Here is a 17,828-nt window from a genome sequence, read left to right as displayed (position 1 = left end):
GAAAGGATCAATGTCAGGAGCCCGATCTAATAAGACACCGCCTTTCCAGAACACTTCATAGTTTATGGTGTTTTTCTGCTTCTGTGAGGCAGACATTCGTGTCATTCTCATTTTGCCAGAGACGGAAACTGAGGCCTAGAGGTGTTCGGGGACTTTCCTAGGGAAGCCGGATGGCGTGTGGCAGGCACATGCTAAAAAGGGACCTGGCCTGCTCCGTTGGTGGGAATAAGTCGGTGCAGCCACTGTGGAAAACAGTATGAAGCTTCCTCAGAAAATTAAAAATAGAACTCCCCTATGATCCAGCAACCCCACTTCTGAGTATCTAGCGGAAGGAAATGAAAGCAGGCCATTGGAGAGATACCTGCCCTCCTGTGGGCAAGGTGGCTTCATTCACAGCAACCAAGATATGGAAACAACTTCAGGGTCTGTCATTGGATAAGTGGATAAAGAACATGTGTGTGTGTGTGTGTGTGTGTGTGTGTACACACACACAGGCACACAATGAAATATTATTAAACCATGAGAAAGGAAGAAATCTTGCCATCTGCGACAACGTGGATGGACCTTGAGGGCATTAGGCTAAGTGAGATTAGTCAGACAGTGAAGGACAAATACTACTTGACAGCACTTGTATGCTGAACCTAAAAAAGCCAGACTCAAGGAAGCTGACTAGAATGGTGGTTACCAGAGGCTGGTTGGGAGGGTGGAGTGGAACGGGGGAGGTGTTGGTCCAAGGGCACTAACTTGTAGCTGGAAGAGGAGTAGGTTCTGGAGAGAGAAAGCCCGTTGCGATTATGGTCACCAATAGTCAAGAATGCTGTATTATATACTTCAAGATTGCTAAGAAGCTAGATCTTTTTTTTAAAGATTTTATTTATTTATTTGACAGACAGAGATCACAAGTAGGCAGAGAGGCAGGCAGAGAGAGGAAGGGAAGTAGGATCCCTGCTGAGCAGAGAGCCCGATGTGGGGCTCGATCCCAGGACCCTGGGATCATGACCCGAGCCGAAAGCAGAGGCTTTAACCCACTGAGCCACCCAGGCACCCCAAGAAGCTAGATCTTAAATGTTCTTACCACAAGAAAGAATTATAGGGGGGTGATGGAGGTGTTAGCCAAGGCTGTGGGGGCAGTCCTCACAATATATGAATTTGCCAAGTCAGCATGGTGTATACCTTAAGCTTATAGAATGTTAGATGTCAACTCAATCTCAAAAACAAAATAGAAAAATGCCAGGGGAGGAAACAACTCAGGAAAGCTGTCTTGGAGCTGCCCTTGACTCTGTGTGCCTCTGTGTGGATCCCTTTTCTATAATCACGGCTGGTCAGCAGCTTGGTTTTGCCAAGGCCAAGGCTTGCTTCCTGCTCTCAGCCTCGGCCACTCTCTCAGCCCCGAGAGCCGTCAGCGCCGGGCCCTTCTGGCTGCCCTGGCTGCCCATTCCGCACAGCTGCTCTGAGTGGCTGAGCACAGCTGCACAGGAACGGTCCCTAAAGTGTGGGGAGCATGGTAGAGCCAGAGCACAGAGTGGAGAGGAGATCAGAAGCCATTGGGTTGGGGAGGAAGGGGGCAGGCAGGACACCTCTTAAGGACTGGAGGAGAGGGTGTTGTCCTTTATCCTGTGTGCACTGGGGCCCCCGAAGGCCTTTGAGAAAGAGGATGGCTGGATTGGAGCGGGCCTTTAGGAGCTGGGTTTCGTCTCCATGTGTCTGATGGCCCAGGGCCTCACCTGGCTGAGTTCCAACATCTTGTCTTCCTAGTTGGCCTGTGGCTTCTTTCAGCAGCCTGTCACTGAGTGTCACTGTCTCTCAGGGGCTATAAGCTCTCAAAGGTCACTGACTTTTGTAGGGCACTGGCTCCTGTGTTTAATTTGTTGGCTTGTGGCTGCAAAGCTCAGGCCCAGGCGTCCTGGCCTTCTTTGACCCTCCCCTGGCAATGCGAGGCAGGCGTCGTGGTGTTTGTAGTGTCTGGAATGTACAGATGAACCAGCTGGGCACCAAACGTAGATTTCTCCCTGGGATGGCTTCTTTTCTCTGGAAAACTCCTACTGACCTTTCCAGATGCTTCCACTCTTTGGGTGGCTGTTGGCTCCCTCACAGAATATGAGAGCCGCTGCCCCTAAACCCTGACAATACTTTATCTACCCCAGATTTCATTGTGTAAAGAGATATTTGTCTTATTTTCCCAGGCAGGCTCTGAGCACCTCGAGGGAAGGGTCTGGTCTTTGTTACGTCTGCACCCAGCTCAGAGTTCAGTACTTCACGGAGCACAGCCCTCCAAGACTAGGGATTGCCTTTTGACTGACTCCTGTGTATGTGGGCACTGGGTTATAGCAACGAACCTGCCCTTGGGGGGCTCACCCTACTGGACCCCTTGCATGTGACCTCCACTTCCATGAATCTTTCCAAGGGACAGACTTCAAGCTGCCTTCCTCAGAGCTGGGGATATGTTCTATTATGTTTCAAGAAAAGGCCTTTGAAAGCTTGAGAGGCAGAAGTGCTCTCTTTCAGAATAAGGGCTGTTTGCCTTGTATCCTCCAAACACAGTTCTCTGATGCTGGTTGGTTGTAGGTGTTTGCTACACGGGTAGAATGGAGTTGTTGGAACACGAATGGACTCTGACTAAGAGCTGACTCCAGGAGGAAGGGGGACCTGCCCGGGCCCACACGGTCACCAGTCATGCACAGTTAGCACATGTCCAGCTCCCGGAGTTCTCTACAAAAAGAATTCGATATTAGAGGCAGATAGGAGCCTGACGAGATGCAATCAGACTACAAAAGAATCGGTTTTAATGCTAGCCCTCACCTCCAACAGGTTGTGTTCCCTCTCTTGGCATTTCCCCAGTTCTAGGACTCCTGTTTGAGTTTCACAAGCAGCAGCACACAGATGGCTTTCCGAGGCCACTTGGCTGAGACCAGGCCCCGCCTTGGGAAACACAGGACGCTGCAACGTTGGAGAGAGGGGCATCTGGAGTTCGTGGTCTGCAAGTGACCAAGCTACCAGAGGAGCCTCTCTCTCCAGCACGCTCACCCAGCAGTGGTGAAGGCCACCGCAAACCTGAGAAAGGGCACCAGAACCAGGGCACCAGGGTTTCCAACACCTCAGCCTGTGAGAGCAGGAAGGAGGGCTTCTGGCTTGGCTTGGCCACTGACCCAGCTGGGCGGGTTACTGTCCTTCCTCGGGCCTCAGATTCAATGTGAACAACATGAGGAGGCGGGACTGGAGGGTCTTAGTGCTTTTTGTGGGAAGGAGAAGGGGCTCTGGTGTTAGGCGCACCGGGTTTTCAAAGGAAGAGAGCATGAGAGGTAGGGTGCAGGTGGGGGTAGGGGCTGCCTGGGTTTTAGAACCAGCCGCACGTGGGTTCCAACCCTGGCCCTGCCCCTTGTTAGCTGTTTATTTGGGGGCAAGTTATGTCACCTTCTGGATGCTGGGTTTCTGATGTAGAAATAGTGACGGGCCCTTCACCCTGGGTGGTGGGGGGAATCACCTGTAATGAGATATTGCAGGGAAAGCATGGAATAAGGGCTCAGTGCAGAGAAAGCCTACAGTCAATGTAGGGGATGGCGGTAGTATTTGGAGATGCTGACCACCTTGACAGGTGTCCTTGAGGCTGGCCGGTGGCCCTGTGGTCTGAGCAGCTGCTCTAAGCAGGGTGCCCCCAGAAAGAAACCCATATAGAGCTGTATATTTCCATCCAAAGGTTTCTCGCTCATTCTGGACCAGGGCTGCAGAAATAGGCCGATGAACCTAACCTGTCACGAGTGTCCTCCCTCCATGGCAACAGACAAACCCAGGGCTGTTGGCCAGAGCTGGGCCTGTCTGGCCGTTCCTGGGCTCTGAGCCTCCATGTAGCCCATGGGGGGTGAATCCAGGTGAATCATGGGACTCTGGGTGAGTCCTGGGGCTCTGGGCCCAGTCCTGGCTTGCTGGGTGTATGGCCTGGGCTGTGGGTCGGGGTGAACACACTCTCCACCCCTTTCCAGTGCGCAGGTCCAAGGCCGCGGACGAGGAGAGGAGCCGCCGAGCTCAGCGCGCCAGGGACGAGTACCGGCGCCACTCACTCCGTGCCATCCAGAAGGGCATGGTCGCCGGCCTCAGCTCCATGTTCCGAGAGCTCGGCCAGAGCCAGGAGCAGGAGGCCAGACTCTACCACCACCTGCCAGGCCCCGGGCCTCCGCCTCCCCTTGCCATACCTGTCAGGTGGGTCTTGACAAAGAGAGCGTGGCTGGGGGCTCCAGTCCCTGTTCTGCTCCAACAGCTGTGAATGTTGGAGCTAGTCATTTCCCCGCTGTGGGCCTCAGTGTTCAAATCTGTGTTATGGGGCCAGAGGGAGGTAGTGAGGAGTCTGGCTGGAGATTTCTAATAGGCCCAGAGTTCTGGGAGTCTTAACATTTTGGGGTCTAGGATTCCTTTGAGAACCCAAAGAAAGCCGTATACCCTCTTTCCTCCAAGCTGTGCATATGAAAATACCCAGAAATGTTTGCACATCATTTCAAGCTCTTAAAGGTCCATAAACCCCAAAAACTTATAATATAAGACCTCATATGGGTTAAATATGGCCCAGCTGCTTGGAAACCAGGTCTGGCTGCTCTTTCTTTCTAACCACAGGTAGTGCTGGTGCATGCCTGGTTCTGGTCACAGGCATGTAGATGAGCGTGGTTGAGTCCTGAGGGTCCTCACACACCCTGGGTCTCCAGAATGGCTTGGCAAGGACACTTAGGGGACTGCCCATCATTCCAGAACCCAGGGTCAAGAGGTTGCTTGTGGCCTCTCCAGTTTCCACTTGTGCCCACCTTAGGCCAGCCCCGAGGTTGGTCCCCCACACCTCCATCCTTGCCGAGCAACTACTGCCCCATGAGGGTGGGTGGTAGTGCCTGCTCGGTCCCAAACCACAGTTAATCTGCATGAGGGTCTGTTCTGAGTTCTGCTTTAATTGGGATTTAGAACCCCCCTTCACCCTCTCCCTGAGGGCTAGGGAGGGCTGACCATGCCTGCATTTCTTCCTTCCTTTCTTCTCCCCTGCCCCAAGTCCTTCCTTTCTTATCATTTATTCGATTCACAAACCAGGAAGTTTAAAAAGAAATATGGAAAATGGCTGCCTCCCATTCTTGCCTCCCCCTTCTTGGATCTCCCTGGCCCCATAGGGGAGCCCTGTTCTCAGTGTATGTGTGCCCCTCAACCCCAGTTCCTTTGTGTAGTTGGTGACATGAAAAGTCATAGCTCCCTCTGTTTTTCCCAGGAAAGTTTGCATGTTTTACACATGGCTCTGCGTCTTGACTTTTATTTCCATTTAACTGTATTTTGGAGGTCTTTTCGTATCAGTTCTTAGCTATTCATTTATTGTTATTTTTCATTTTTTTTTTAAGATTTTCTTTTTAAGTAATGTGTACATCCGATGTGGGGCTCGAACTCACAGTCCAGAGATCAGGCGTCCCATGCTCCACTGACTGAACCAGCCAGTCACCCTGGTTATTTTCTTTTTTTCTTCCTTTCTTTTCCTTCCTTCCTTCCTTCCTTCCTTCCTTCCTTCCTTCTTCCCTCTCTCCCTCCCTCCCCCCCTCCCTCCCTTCCTTCCTTTCTTTCCTTTTTTTTACAGTTGCATTGTATTCCACTTCACAGATGTGCTAGAAGTCATTTATTAACAACTCTTAACAGACATTGGAGTTGTTTGAAATCTCTGGTTATGACCACAGTGCCCTTAATGAATAATATTGTAGTTGTTCATTTTACACATGGGCTGCCCTGGGAGGGAGGCTGACGGGCCAGCCTCTCTGGGTGTCTGGGTCTGCTGCTCCTGATATACGAGGGTCACCAGGGCATGAAGTAATTCATGGATGCTGGTATCCGTGCCCTACAAATTCTAGAGGGAAAAAATGCCTTTTCTCTCCCTCAAACACCTCCTCCTATCCTCTTTTATTTCCAACCTGTGTGGCTTTTTTGGAAGCAAGCAATAACAATGTTCTTTTGGGGAAAGTAATAATAGTTGGTGCATTAGTACCGGCAAAGTGCCGTCATGCACCTCGACTCATTGGATTCTCTCCACAGGCATGAGTGCGGTTATCGTGCTGATTCGTTCTCATAGTGGCCCTGCCTCCCCTCTCCTCCCTTCCCTCCCCTCCCCTCCCCCTTTCTCGTCCTCCCCGCCTACTCCCTCCTTAACTCTCCACACTTCATCTCTCTTCTCAGCAGGACCTGGGAGCGCCCACTGAGACCTGTCTCCAGAGAAGTCATAGTCCGCTGGTTTAAGGAGGAGCAGCTGCCTCGCCGAGCTGGCTTTGAGAGGAACACCAAATCCATCGCCCCCTGGTTCCACGGTAGGATGGCTTTTTGGGCCCCTGGGGCAGACACCAGCCATCTGCCTCCTTCTGGGGTTGGGAGGAGGTCCTGAGGGACCGCTGTCATCAGGGCGAGTGAAGGAGTTAGGACTTTGCCACTTTCGCACCGCCCCCACAAAGACTGGCCAGCCTCCCAGAGTTAAGGATCGGCTCTCCTGGTTACCTGGGGGAGAGTGGCATGGAGGTGGGTCCTACGGCTGTCCTCTGTTTGCTCATTGAATGTACTGAGTTCAAGGCACAGATTTTGGTTTCCGCAGGGCATGAGCCAAAATGCTGAGTGGCATCTATCAAGGCCTTAGGGAACAAGGCAGACGTCTTGGAGCAGGAGCCCGGGGGAGACTGGATATGGCTGGGGATTCTGAATGTGCATTCATTCCCCTCTCTGTGCTGGAGAAGGATGACCACGATCTTGCCCACTGCTCCCTCTCACAGCCTCCTTGGCCATCAGGGACTCCTCAGAGGCGTCTTCTCTATACTCACAAGATGGGGAGCTTTCCCTGCACCAGGAGTTCCTGGTGGGCAGGCCCACATCCTGTGGTCTGAGCCTGCATCCCAGATCCTGACCATAGGCGGGCACACAGCGGGCTTGGCACAAACACTTGTTGATTCGATGACAGAAGAGCTGAATGAAGCAGTCGGAGTCACCCAATCATAGAACAGGGAGTTGGGAGGCTCCCTGGAAATGAATAACTGCTCATTTTCCAGATAAGGAAGCAGGTCCAGATTGGGAGAAAGTTTTCATCGTATTCACCAATGGCCTTATAAAGTCAAGTATGTAGAAAGTCAAGTATGTAGAAGAAGTCAAGAATGTATCTCAAGCTTATGATCCCAGTCCAGTGATCTGAACCTAATGAGGCCTCGAACCGGGCAACAGGATTGTGATTTCAGCAGAGATTTGCTACAGTGAGATAGGAGTCGTTATTGGCCGTCAGCCTCTTCTGTACCAGTTAGCTGTTGAGACATAACAAGTTACCCCAAAACACAAGAGCTGAAAACAAATAAGCATTTATTGTTTATTCTTAATTTTTTGAGTCAACTAGGTAGTTCTTCTGGTATGAGCCAGGCTCAGATGATCTGAACCGAGCTTACTCATGTGTCCCCGCACAGTGGGCTGGTCTCCTGGGTGCTGGCTTACCCACGATAGACTTGCCTGAGACATTTCCTCTCTGCTCAGAAGGTCTCTTGTTCTCCAGCAGCCTGGCCAGACTGCCAGGTTTCTCTGGATAAGTTGCATGCTGGCCTTGCTCCTGGAGTCTTCCCTCCCTTATCTGAGCTGAGCCCAGGTTTGTCTGAGGACTCCCACGGTCAGAATGGATCTTTTCTGTTGTAATTAACGTCATCAGACCCTGACCTGCCTTTGCTTCACTTCTGCCTGCCTCCTGGGAGCTTGGCCAGCCTCCACCTTGGCCTGTGTCTCCCTTTGCATTGTGAACTAGCTCCCTGCTTCCTGGCCAGCCTCCATGTGTTCTCAATTCCATCTGGATGGAGAGCTGCCCTCAGTGTCATGATGGGCCCTCTAGACCGTGCCTTTCTTACGGGCTAATGGGGAGGCTCTCACAGACAAATTGTGGGCATGGCTCCAGCTCCAGAAAAGGCATGCAGACATCATACAGGGGTGAGCAAGGCCACATGCACCTTCATCCCCATCTGCAGGAGCTCGAAGAGTTTGTGAGCTATTGAGTGTAGGTGGTAGCTGTACTATAGGTGGGAAGACTGAAATGTAGCATTGTTCAGGGACTGTCCAAGGTCATAAAGGTCACAGAGACACTACCCAGCTCATGTAGGAATGTCTCCACTGGTCTGCCTGTTTCACTCTGGCTCCTCTACAGTATATCTTTCACACAGAATCCTGAGACTATTTCAAATATAAAGCAGATCCTGCCAGACCCTTGCTTAATACCTTTATATTTACAATGAATTTCAAACTCTATGCTGGGGCCTGTAAGGACCTAGATGATGGGTCCTGCTTCCTGTTCCAGCCTCATACCACAATTCTCCTCTTGTTCATCTTGCTTCCACAGCTCTGGCTTTTTTCCTCTTCCTCAAACAAGCCATTTTCTTTTCTACCCCAGGCCCTTTGCACTTGCTTTTGATCAGCTTGGTATTGCTCTTTTCCTAGCTATTTGCATGGACGATGCATTCTTATTTCTCCTCAAATACCTTTTCCCAGAGAGCCATTTCCTGAATCCTTACCTAAAACAGCCTTTGCCAATTTCTCTCAACTCACTATGCTCATCTCTTTAAGAGTGCTCACCCAGTTGATACTTACCTTGTTATTTGCTTTTGTTTGTTCTCCTACCTGAATGTAAGCCTGTGAAACTAAGGACCTTGTTCATTTTCTCTGAATGCCTAAAGAATGGATGATGGTGGGAATGGAGTACTGGGTTAGATCCAGTCCCAAAGAATAGCCATTGCTTCTCCACACTGGACCTTGGTAGGTCTGGTAGGTGTGTGGGTCTCTTGAGGGTCTGATGAGTGAGATTAAGGGGGAGCTGTCCGCTTATTACCTTCCTCCTCCCTCGCCCCACTTCTCCAGGCCTCCACATATCCTACATATCCTACAGGATGGAGAGGCCCAGAAAGAAAAGAGTCAATGTTCATGGGTTACTGAGCCACACAACCACAAAACCGACCCTGGGGGATTCCCTGCTTCTCACTTCTGTCCCAGTTACGTAGCTTCCTTTGAATTGCTGCTTTCCTTTTCGTTCATCCATTAGAAGCAGGGAAAAACATCCGTGGCATCTCAGGCACCTGCGCAGTGCGGCTCTGAAGCTCTGTGGGACGGGGACCCCGGGGGCTCCGAGGTGCTTGCGGCACCAGTGGCGAAGGCACGACAGAGGTGCTCAAATTCATCTCTAGCTTTCTTTTCTATCCTGATGAAAAAAAAAATGTAATTTTTATATTGTCACAGAACAAACAGAACCATGATTTAAGTCTCATAATTTATGTAACTGATTTCATGTTCTCTTGACAGTTCTATCATAAAACATGTAGGAAAGCTGTTAATACACAGACTGGAGCTATTTAGTGACAAAGTTTTTATTGATCTGTGACAGAATGAAAGAAAAAAGGCTCATGGACGACGGGTGGACAATCTTCTTCGCTTGGAAAGGACTGTTATATTCTAAGATGATATCCTTTCCTCAACTGTAGTGTGAAAATGTTCTATCTTTTATGAATTGGTGGTGATAGTAAGCGGGAGTTATTTTTATGTATTGCCTTGGCTCGGAAAAGCAAAAAGCTAGCATCCCCGTGTTGGTTTCTAAACTCTTGAGAGTAACTTTGCTTCATACCGAAAACCCCAAATTCTGGAAGTACTGGTACAGTGCAGCCTCTCCCCCCCCGTGGAGGCATTCCCTGATGGCATCCTTGAATGCCTCCCCCCCCAACCCTGCCGAGTCTTTCCAGAGACAGAGCTACTGCCCATACTGCCCACAGGCAGCCTGTACCCTTTTAACTGTGAGGGTGAGGCTGTGTTCCCCAAATCTCCCACGCCACCCTCTCCCCTCCCCGGCCCCCAGGACCAGCAGGCTAGCCCAGGCATGCTCTTCCCAGGGATCAGAGAGCCAGTGGCATCCTAGGCTTATGAATATAGTCATGCTCCTTTTCTGTGAGGAACTGCGAAGCTGTGTGTCAAAGGGTGTGAAGACGAGGAGGGAAGGAGAATTTGAGCTGATAATGTAATCGATTACAAACCCAATATGCATCTTTTCTTTCCTGGGTAAAACATTCCTTGTTATTTTGGCTGGATTTTAAACATTTAAAAAATATATTTTATTTATTTATTTGAGAGAGAGAGAGAGAGAGAGAGAGACAGCACACACGAGAGAGGGGAGGGGAGGAGCAAGGGGAGAGGGAGAGAATCTCAAGCAGACCCCACCCAGAGAATGGAGCCCGATGTGGGACTCGATCTCATGAAGCTGAGATCATGACCTGAGCCGACATCAAGAGTTGGGTGCTTAACCAACTGAGCCACCCAGGCACCCCAGTTTAGCTGGGTTTTAGGTGGAGTTTAAAAGTGACCACTGTGGGGGGCACCTGGGTGGCTCAGTCATTAAGCGTCTGCCTTCGTCAGGTTGTGATCGTAGGGTCCTGAGATGGATACCAGCATGGGGTTCCCTACTCAGTGGGGAGACTGCTTCTCCATCTCCCTCTCCTGGCTATTCTTCCTGCTTGTTAGCTCTCTCTCTCTCTCTTTCTTGCTCTCTCTCCCTCTGTCTGCCAAAGAACTAAATAAATACATCTTAAAAAAAAATGACCACTATGACTCCTACCTAGCTGCTTCCCTTCCCTCATACACATTTGGATGTGTTGTATGCTCCAAAGGGTAATCTGGATGAGGGGTCTGAAGACATACGGCCCACTCTAGAACCTAGCAGCTCTGTAACCTTGGTGTGTCCTTTAAATCCACATCTGTGAAAATGGGATTTTAACACCAATTTCACAGGACTTATGAAGATCAAGCCAACAAGTGTGCTTTGCCCATCCTAATGAGCCATGTCGGTGTGAGGGCTGATGTCTCTCGGAGTCTGAGGTGGGCCACCAGAGACCCTACCCACTCTGGGAAGCAGAGTGCAAGGATGGAGAGGGGAAGGAGAACTTGTTTCCTGCTGGGACCAAGGAGTTCTCTAGTCTCCTCTGTTAAAAAGAGAAAGTGGTAAAGTTATTCCTCCTTTCGTCTTTGTTCATTGTCACGTTCTAGGGGTTACAAGAGAACCTTCTTGTGCTACAAAAATACTCCCGAGAAAAGCTAGTACATAGGAGCTTGGCTTTGGGGGGAAAATCTATTTTTGGACTTCAACATGTATCTAAAATTATTAAGAGCATCCTCTGTCTGAACATTGGCTCCGTCGGACCCCATTTCTCTTCCTGTGCTTTGCTTGTAGAAAAACAGTCACAGTGTGATCCATGGTTTATTGTTTTGGCAATGACCCACTGGCTGACTCACAGCTTTCCCTTGGGGCTTGGTGGGGAATGGTGGTAGGCATTAGCTGATGTAGCTGGTGTTGATAAGCTCTTCCCACAGGTCCCATTTCAGGTCCTGGGAGTGGATCTTGAAGATGGCCTCACCTGCATTCAGGTGGGGTTTTATCGTATAAGGACAAAGTGGGGGCATCCCTGGGGAGGAGGTACTCCCCCCCAAATCTAGACAGTATAGTCTGCAGGGAGCTCAACAGTTGGGGGTGCATGCAAAGCTTTCCATGCAAAGCTTGAGCTCCCAGTCGTAATGGGCACTGCTTTCCACACTGTGACTTCAGAGCATAATTAGAAGACAGGAATGTTGAAGGTCCTAGTGCTTCGAGGTTCAAGAATGGGCCCCAACCTTCAGCCTTCTTGTTCACCTTGCTCTTGATCACAACGCATCTCAACGTGTTTGAGGGAAGGGAAGGAAACAGGGGTCATTGTGGTCATTTTTAGTGACTACCTGGGGGAATGTTTTCTTGGAAAAGTTTTGGTATGGGATGGATGGGAGAGCAGAGCCACCACTTCTCCATCTCTTAAGTTCTGTCTTGAGAAGAGGAGATTACTGGAGAGGACAGAACCGGAGCTGGGGGCTAGGACTTAAAAAGAGAGACATTTCACTTCAAGAGAAGAAAGCTTTTTGGTGGCTACAGCTTATTATTGGGCAGTGTGGCTGGCTAGAGGGCTCACTGCATGGGGGGAATGGGGACCTTTAAGCTTTCTTTTCTTGGTTTCCAGGATACAGTGTGATTCTGAGCATATGTTCTGCTGACATCACTCCAGGACCACGGGCTCTGCTCCTGCAGACCCTCTAGAGTCTTCTCTGGTGCTCTGATGCATTGAAAACTATGTCCAGGGCATGGGGCTGGCCACGAGGGGGCACGTGGGAGTCTATGGGCTGAGAAAGAAAGGTGTTCTTTCCTGATGACTGTCAGCTTCTTCACCTTGCTTATTTCTCTGTTGTTGGTGGTGTTTCTGCTGTAGGCGCTGAGGTACCGGCAGTGGGGACCCCCTGTGGATGGCCCTTCTGGGAGTCCTGCAGGTGAAAGGCAGACTCACCTTGTGGAGTGGGAAGGATGGTGTCCAGAAGGTAGAGGCTGGGTGGGACTGGAGTCTAGACTCAGCTCCTCCAGCTGTGTGCTCTGGGAGGCTCCCCTCTTCTCTGAGCTGCACAGAGCAAGGGGCTTGGATTGGCTGACTGGTGCTGACCGTAGGCAATCGTCCTAGCATGACGTTGCTGTGTAGTCTTGTGTGTTTGCGTGGCAGTGTAGACGTAAAGGCTGGCTTGATGGGTATCCCCTCACGGGAAGTCTCAACTCCTCCTGACCCAGTCATGGTTCGCTTTTTACAGGCAACCGTCCTGAGGCCCAGAGAGCTTGAGAAACCAACCCCTGTCACCCAGCCTTAAGCACAGCAGCGGGAACGAGATGCAGGGCTTCTGGATCCTGGCCTTTCCTAATTCATTTTGGTGGTTCCTTGAATATACTCCTACCCAGGGAGGGAGATTGGGGCACAGACGTCTTCCCTCTGGATTCACTGTCCCTTAACTGTATATTCATTTGAACCTGTTCTTTTTTTTTTTTTAAGATATTATTTATTTGAGGGGCACCTGGGTGGCTTAGTGGGTTAAGCCTCTGCCTTCAGCTCAGGTCATGGTCTTAGGGTCCTGGGATTGAGCCCTGCATCGGGTTCTCTGCTCAGCAGGGAGCCTGCTTCCCTCTTTCTCTCTGCCTGTTTCTCTGCCTACTTGTGACCTCTCTCTCTGTTAAATAAATAAATAATATCTTTAAAAAAAGATATTTATTTGAGAGACAGACTGAACGAGAGGGAGAGGGAGAGAGAGAATTTGAAGCAGACTCCGCACTGAGCACAGCCTGAAGCAGGGCTCGACCCCCACAACCATGAGATCAAACCAGGAGTCCGATGCTTAACTGACTGAGCCACCCAGGCGCCCCTCAGTTGAACTTCTTTTAGATGCAGTCTGAATTCTTTATTTTAAATCTCACCCCTGCTCATTCTGTGACCTTGTGGAGTGGAGCTGCCACTGGTCTCATGGCCCAGCTAGAGGGATATCTGGGAATACCCTGTTTGGCCTTTGGGATTACTCTCAGAAGCTAGCTTTTCTGGGACCGAGATGGTGAGAGTGAGCCAGCTTGGGTCCCGTCCTTGGTGTTCAACATCAGTGGGAGGATAGGGAACCATGGTGAGGCTTTGGAAACTGTTGCAAGGTGGCAACCAGCATGGGGAACCCGGGCAACAAGGACCCAGGCATTAAATCCATGCTAAGCAAGGAAGGGCTGCGGAGAAAGTAGTCATACCCACTTGGCGGTTGTGTTGTGAGGATTAGGTGTATAATATCTATAAAGTGGTCAGAACATTCCTGACGTGCAATAAATGCTTCCATTTATCACATGGAATAAATAAACATGGTAGCCTTTGGAGAGGCACATCAGGATTTGAATATGTAAATGGTGGCCTCCCACCCGGAGGCTAGGCTATTGCTGTCACTTGGAAGTAAAGGAAAAGGTGACATCAAATGATTGCACAAAAGAAAGATGATACTTATTTAACCTTATTTAAAAAGCACAAGTGTGCATTTTCTTACATCATGCCTACGATCCCCATTTTGAAATGTGTTTTGAAAGCTTTGAGGGTGATACAGGGTCATTGGGAAGGATGACTGGCATGTTTCAGACCCATTGTGACAAGTCAGATTGCCGAGCTTCCTCTCCCAAGCACAGTGTGGAGTGGAAATTTTCCACCAATTCGGATCCCAAATGCAAAAATTTCTAAAGAGAAGAAAAAGTAGGTCAGTTGACCTACTTTCCTCTTAAGTTACTGCTTAAGCTGTTCCAGCTAAGAAATAAAGGAATCTTTTTTCTCCTTTAAAAAAAAAATTGTGCACTGGCTGTAAAGTCTCAAAAAAGGATTACAAAAGAACAGCAACATTATTTTTTGCTTCAGGAAAGCATAGATCGTAATGGTGTTTTCAAGATCTTAACTCTTTCCTTTCGGCTGTCTGTAGCTCTGTGCTTCTGATTTCAGTCTGTTGTGTCTTGTCCACTTAGCACTTTTGTTTCCGTTGTTTGCTGAGATCTTTGTCTTCTGATCCACAGGTGGGGGCAACTAAAATGCATGAGAAGGGCTTGGGCCTTCTACCTGGATATGAGAGAAGTGAAATTTCCTTTCCTGTTGGATTAAAAAGAAAAACAGAGTAACCGCAAACCGTGATGTCTGTTGATGTAATTGATTTAATATTCTTCTGACATCCCCATCGTATTTCTGGTGGTGACAAAAGATCCCTCCCGTCTTCCTAACTCTGGGAGGTTTCTATCATAGGTTAGAGCCTTCTTCAAATCCAGCAAGCTGTTTTGGGGTTTTCTTTGCTCCAGGCTCTGTAGTCTAGTTTCCCACCTGTTCTTAGCCCCAAGCCCATCCCAGCCCTGGTACCCAAGTGCTGTAGCTCATGCCAGAGCCATTGGCCTCCCAGTTTCCTGAGGGCAGGCACAGGGCTGAGCAGGAACATATGGTGGGGGGTCGGGCGGGGCACAGCTGCTGTCTTCAGACTACTAACATCCCCCAACCTGTGAGAGACCTCAAGGTCAGGATATGGAGCACAAGGTAAAAATCACAAGGGCTGTCTTTGGCACAGTCTGATGAACTTTTCAGTGGTCATTTGTCCTGAGATGGAATAAGTTACCTCCAGGAGTCCTGAGGTACTGCTGGGGTTTGTAAACAGAAGCCAGACAGCCCTTCAGTCAAAACAGTGAGAACATGCATGGTCCCATCTGATGGCGATTAGGTCAGACCGTGTGACTCTTCTCCCCTCACCTTCCCACCGTGGGCTGTTCTCTCTCTGCTTATCTGAGAAACCAATATGGTGGCTTTGACATTTGCTAGAGAATAAAGTCTAGTCACTATAGTAGTTGAGAAGCCTTTCCGGAAATGAAGACTCATTAATATTTATGCATAATTATTAACAGTTTATCAGACTCAAATTACCTTCTGCTCCGTAATTAAGTTCTTTATAGATTTACATGCCAGAGCATTTGCTTACGGGTTTCATTTCAAACAATGATGCCACTGTTGGGTGTTGTGATTCACGGTGTGTCTCACCAGCCCTCAGAGGTGCACGGGGCAGGAGGGTGTCGGCTCCCCATGGGACAGTCTAGAAATGCTTCCCAGAGGGGAACAACATGGCTTTCATATGTAATTAATGTAGTGTCCTCCTGTAATTGGCCCCAATACACCGCTCCTTGCAGGCAGTGGGGCGTTACCAACACTAGTGCAGTCAAGTTGCAAGCTTCTGCCTACAAAGAAAGTGGAATTCCTTTACTTTTCTATATTTCTCCCTGTCACGAAGTTACCACCTCCACTCCCCTTCTTCCTTTCTGGTAGTAGGGGCAAAAAAATAAACTCTAGACCATTTTGTTCAACTTTGTCCTATTCAGTGGAGTCGTCTTTTTCGGGAAACTGGGTCTTTAGGATTTTCTCCCCTTTCTGCTTCTCTCCAAGAGGGCATTGGAGAATTTGGGGCTTCTCTCCAGGGTGAGGAGACTGTTGGGGACAGGGTTGCTGTGCAGATGTTTGGCCTTTGTCTTGCATGAGATTAGGTGGCTGAGGGAAAGGAGAGGCTATCCCGGGGTCTCTGCTGCCAAGCCCTGGACCGTGTATGGGGCTGCGTCCATCTGGAAGTTCACAGAAGCACCGCCTGGATCACTGACATCCCTGGAAAGGGGGCACTTAACCTTGTTCTGGCCCTAAGGGGTGCATTGTTTGCTCTCCATGGGATATGGCTGGTCGACCTCCCCTGTGGGGTCATGCTGGCTTTTGTTTTAACAGATAATTTATGAAATTTTTACTTGGTGCTGGCTATGCCAAGGAAACATTTTCTTGACTCCTCCCCCTACTGTCTGGAAGAGGTAGAAATACGGGCAGTTAGGGAGGGACACAGTGTTTATAGTAGGCCAGACACTTGCTCACATTTAGTGACTTATTTAATCCTTACATCATTTCTGTGTGCTTCCTGTTACCATTAGCCGCATTTCACAGACAAGTAAGCTGAGGTACAGAGAATTGAGGCCACTTTCCTGAGGCTCACTGTTAGTAAGTGGGGACCATGGGGCTCAAACCCTGGCAGTCTGGTGGACTCTAGAGTCCACACTCCTATCTGTAATGCAGAACAGCTTTGTCGCCATCTCACAGGTGAGGGACTATATTATGTAACTGCTCTCGGGGGCACCTGGGACTCGGGGGCGTAAAACTGGGAATTGTCAGTGTTGGGAATTGTCGAATTACCTGGGCAGGGGCATGAGGAGGCAGGCTCCCCATGTAAGGCATTTCTGTAATTAACTTAATGATGATTAATATTAAGCTTCTATTGTGTTAGACACTGGACTAAGTACAGGACATTTGGTGGTGAGTTCAACTGACAGCTTCCCTGCCCCCATGGAACTTATATTCATTTGCAAATAACAGAAAAAAAAAACCCTGCTATAATCAAGAAGAGAATTTATTTTTTCATATGACTGAAAAATCCAAAGGTAGGGTTGCCTTCAGGTTTTGCTTGATCCAGGGAACTTAAGGTTTCAGCATCTGGGTTTTCTCTGTCTCTCAGCTCTGTTGCTCTACATGTTGATTTCATGCCTAAGCAATGTATCAGCTTGTGGTTGCCATGTCCCTTTTGCTTAGGTTGAAGTCCAGCAGACAGAGGATATGCTTTTTTCTCAACACTTCCAATCCTACTAGTCCCCACTAGCTGTTTGCTGGGTCTGGTTGGGTCATGTGCTCACTTCTGAACCAGTCACTCTGGCCAGAAGCACAAGACCTCTCTGATTGGCCAGGCATGAGTCAGATGACCATCCATGGGGCAGAATAGAATCCGTCCATTGTATCGGCATAGACGTGAAAGGCGTGGCTTTCCAAAAGAAAGTTGGCATTCCCTTGGCAGGAGGAGGGCAACTGGTCTGGAGAGGGCAAGACCAAATGATGTCTACCACCGAGAGGACAACACCCGTCCTTTGTCGTAGTGAAACTGTCAGTCCAGTCAGCAAGATGAGCCTGAAATGAACAATCAACTTACACTTTAAGTCGAATCTAGGGCTAAGCAGGATCCTTGGGTAGCCAGTTTCAGAAGTCGTTCTGCTACGTGGTTGCAATCCTCCGTCCCAACAGTGGTGCTAGTGATTTGAACTGGGCATGTCAGCTTGGAGCAGGCGGTCATGGGATATTGCCCCTGGTGCATGGCTAGGTCTGGAATCTAGAATCTTGTCCAGGGAAGCCCTTGTCTCAGCAGTTAGCCTTGGTTAAATTTCATTTGGAGTTATAAAAAATGAAGGCATGTGGACTTATTCATCATAATCTCTGTGGCTTTAGGATGCTTTAAGAAACCGTTGAGAATGAAGAGCTTAATAATTCCAGCCTCTTTAATGATATCGTCTGGAAAGTATGGCAATAAGAAAGGAAAGTCACAAAAATGAATGAGAAATAGCTAACCGGTTGATGGGGGATTTGTTGGCCGGTGAGGCGTAGCTACCA

At 49.2% G+C, this 17,828-nt stretch overlaps 1 protein-coding gene across 1 annotated transcript in view; it reads left to right on the top strand.

Annotated features, from left to right (window-relative positions):
• The window catches only part of SH2D4B (SH2 domain containing 4B), a 79,199-nt gene that overhangs the window by 46,296 nt on the left and 15,075 nt on the right, over window positions 1-17,828 (top strand). The window contains exons 5-6 of the mRNA XM_032877970.1: window positions 3,978-4,194; window positions 6,184-6,308. Of these exons, the coding sequence (XP_032733861.1) occupies window positions 3,978-4,194; window positions 6,184-6,308 (342 nt within the window). The remainder of the gene's footprint in view (window positions 1-3,977; window positions 4,195-6,183; window positions 6,309-17,828) is intronic.

This window comes from Lontra canadensis, unplaced genomic scaffold (genome assembly GCF_010015895.1).
Source record: "Lontra canadensis isolate GAN:19392208 unplaced genomic scaffold, GSC_riverotter_1.0 scaffold3, whole genome shotgun sequence".
NCBI classification, from domain to species: domain Eukaryota; kingdom Metazoa; phylum Chordata; class Mammalia; order Carnivora; family Mustelidae; genus Lontra; species Lontra canadensis.
Note: the sequence above shows the minus strand (reverse complement) of the source record. Positions and strands in the feature narration are given on the sequence as shown.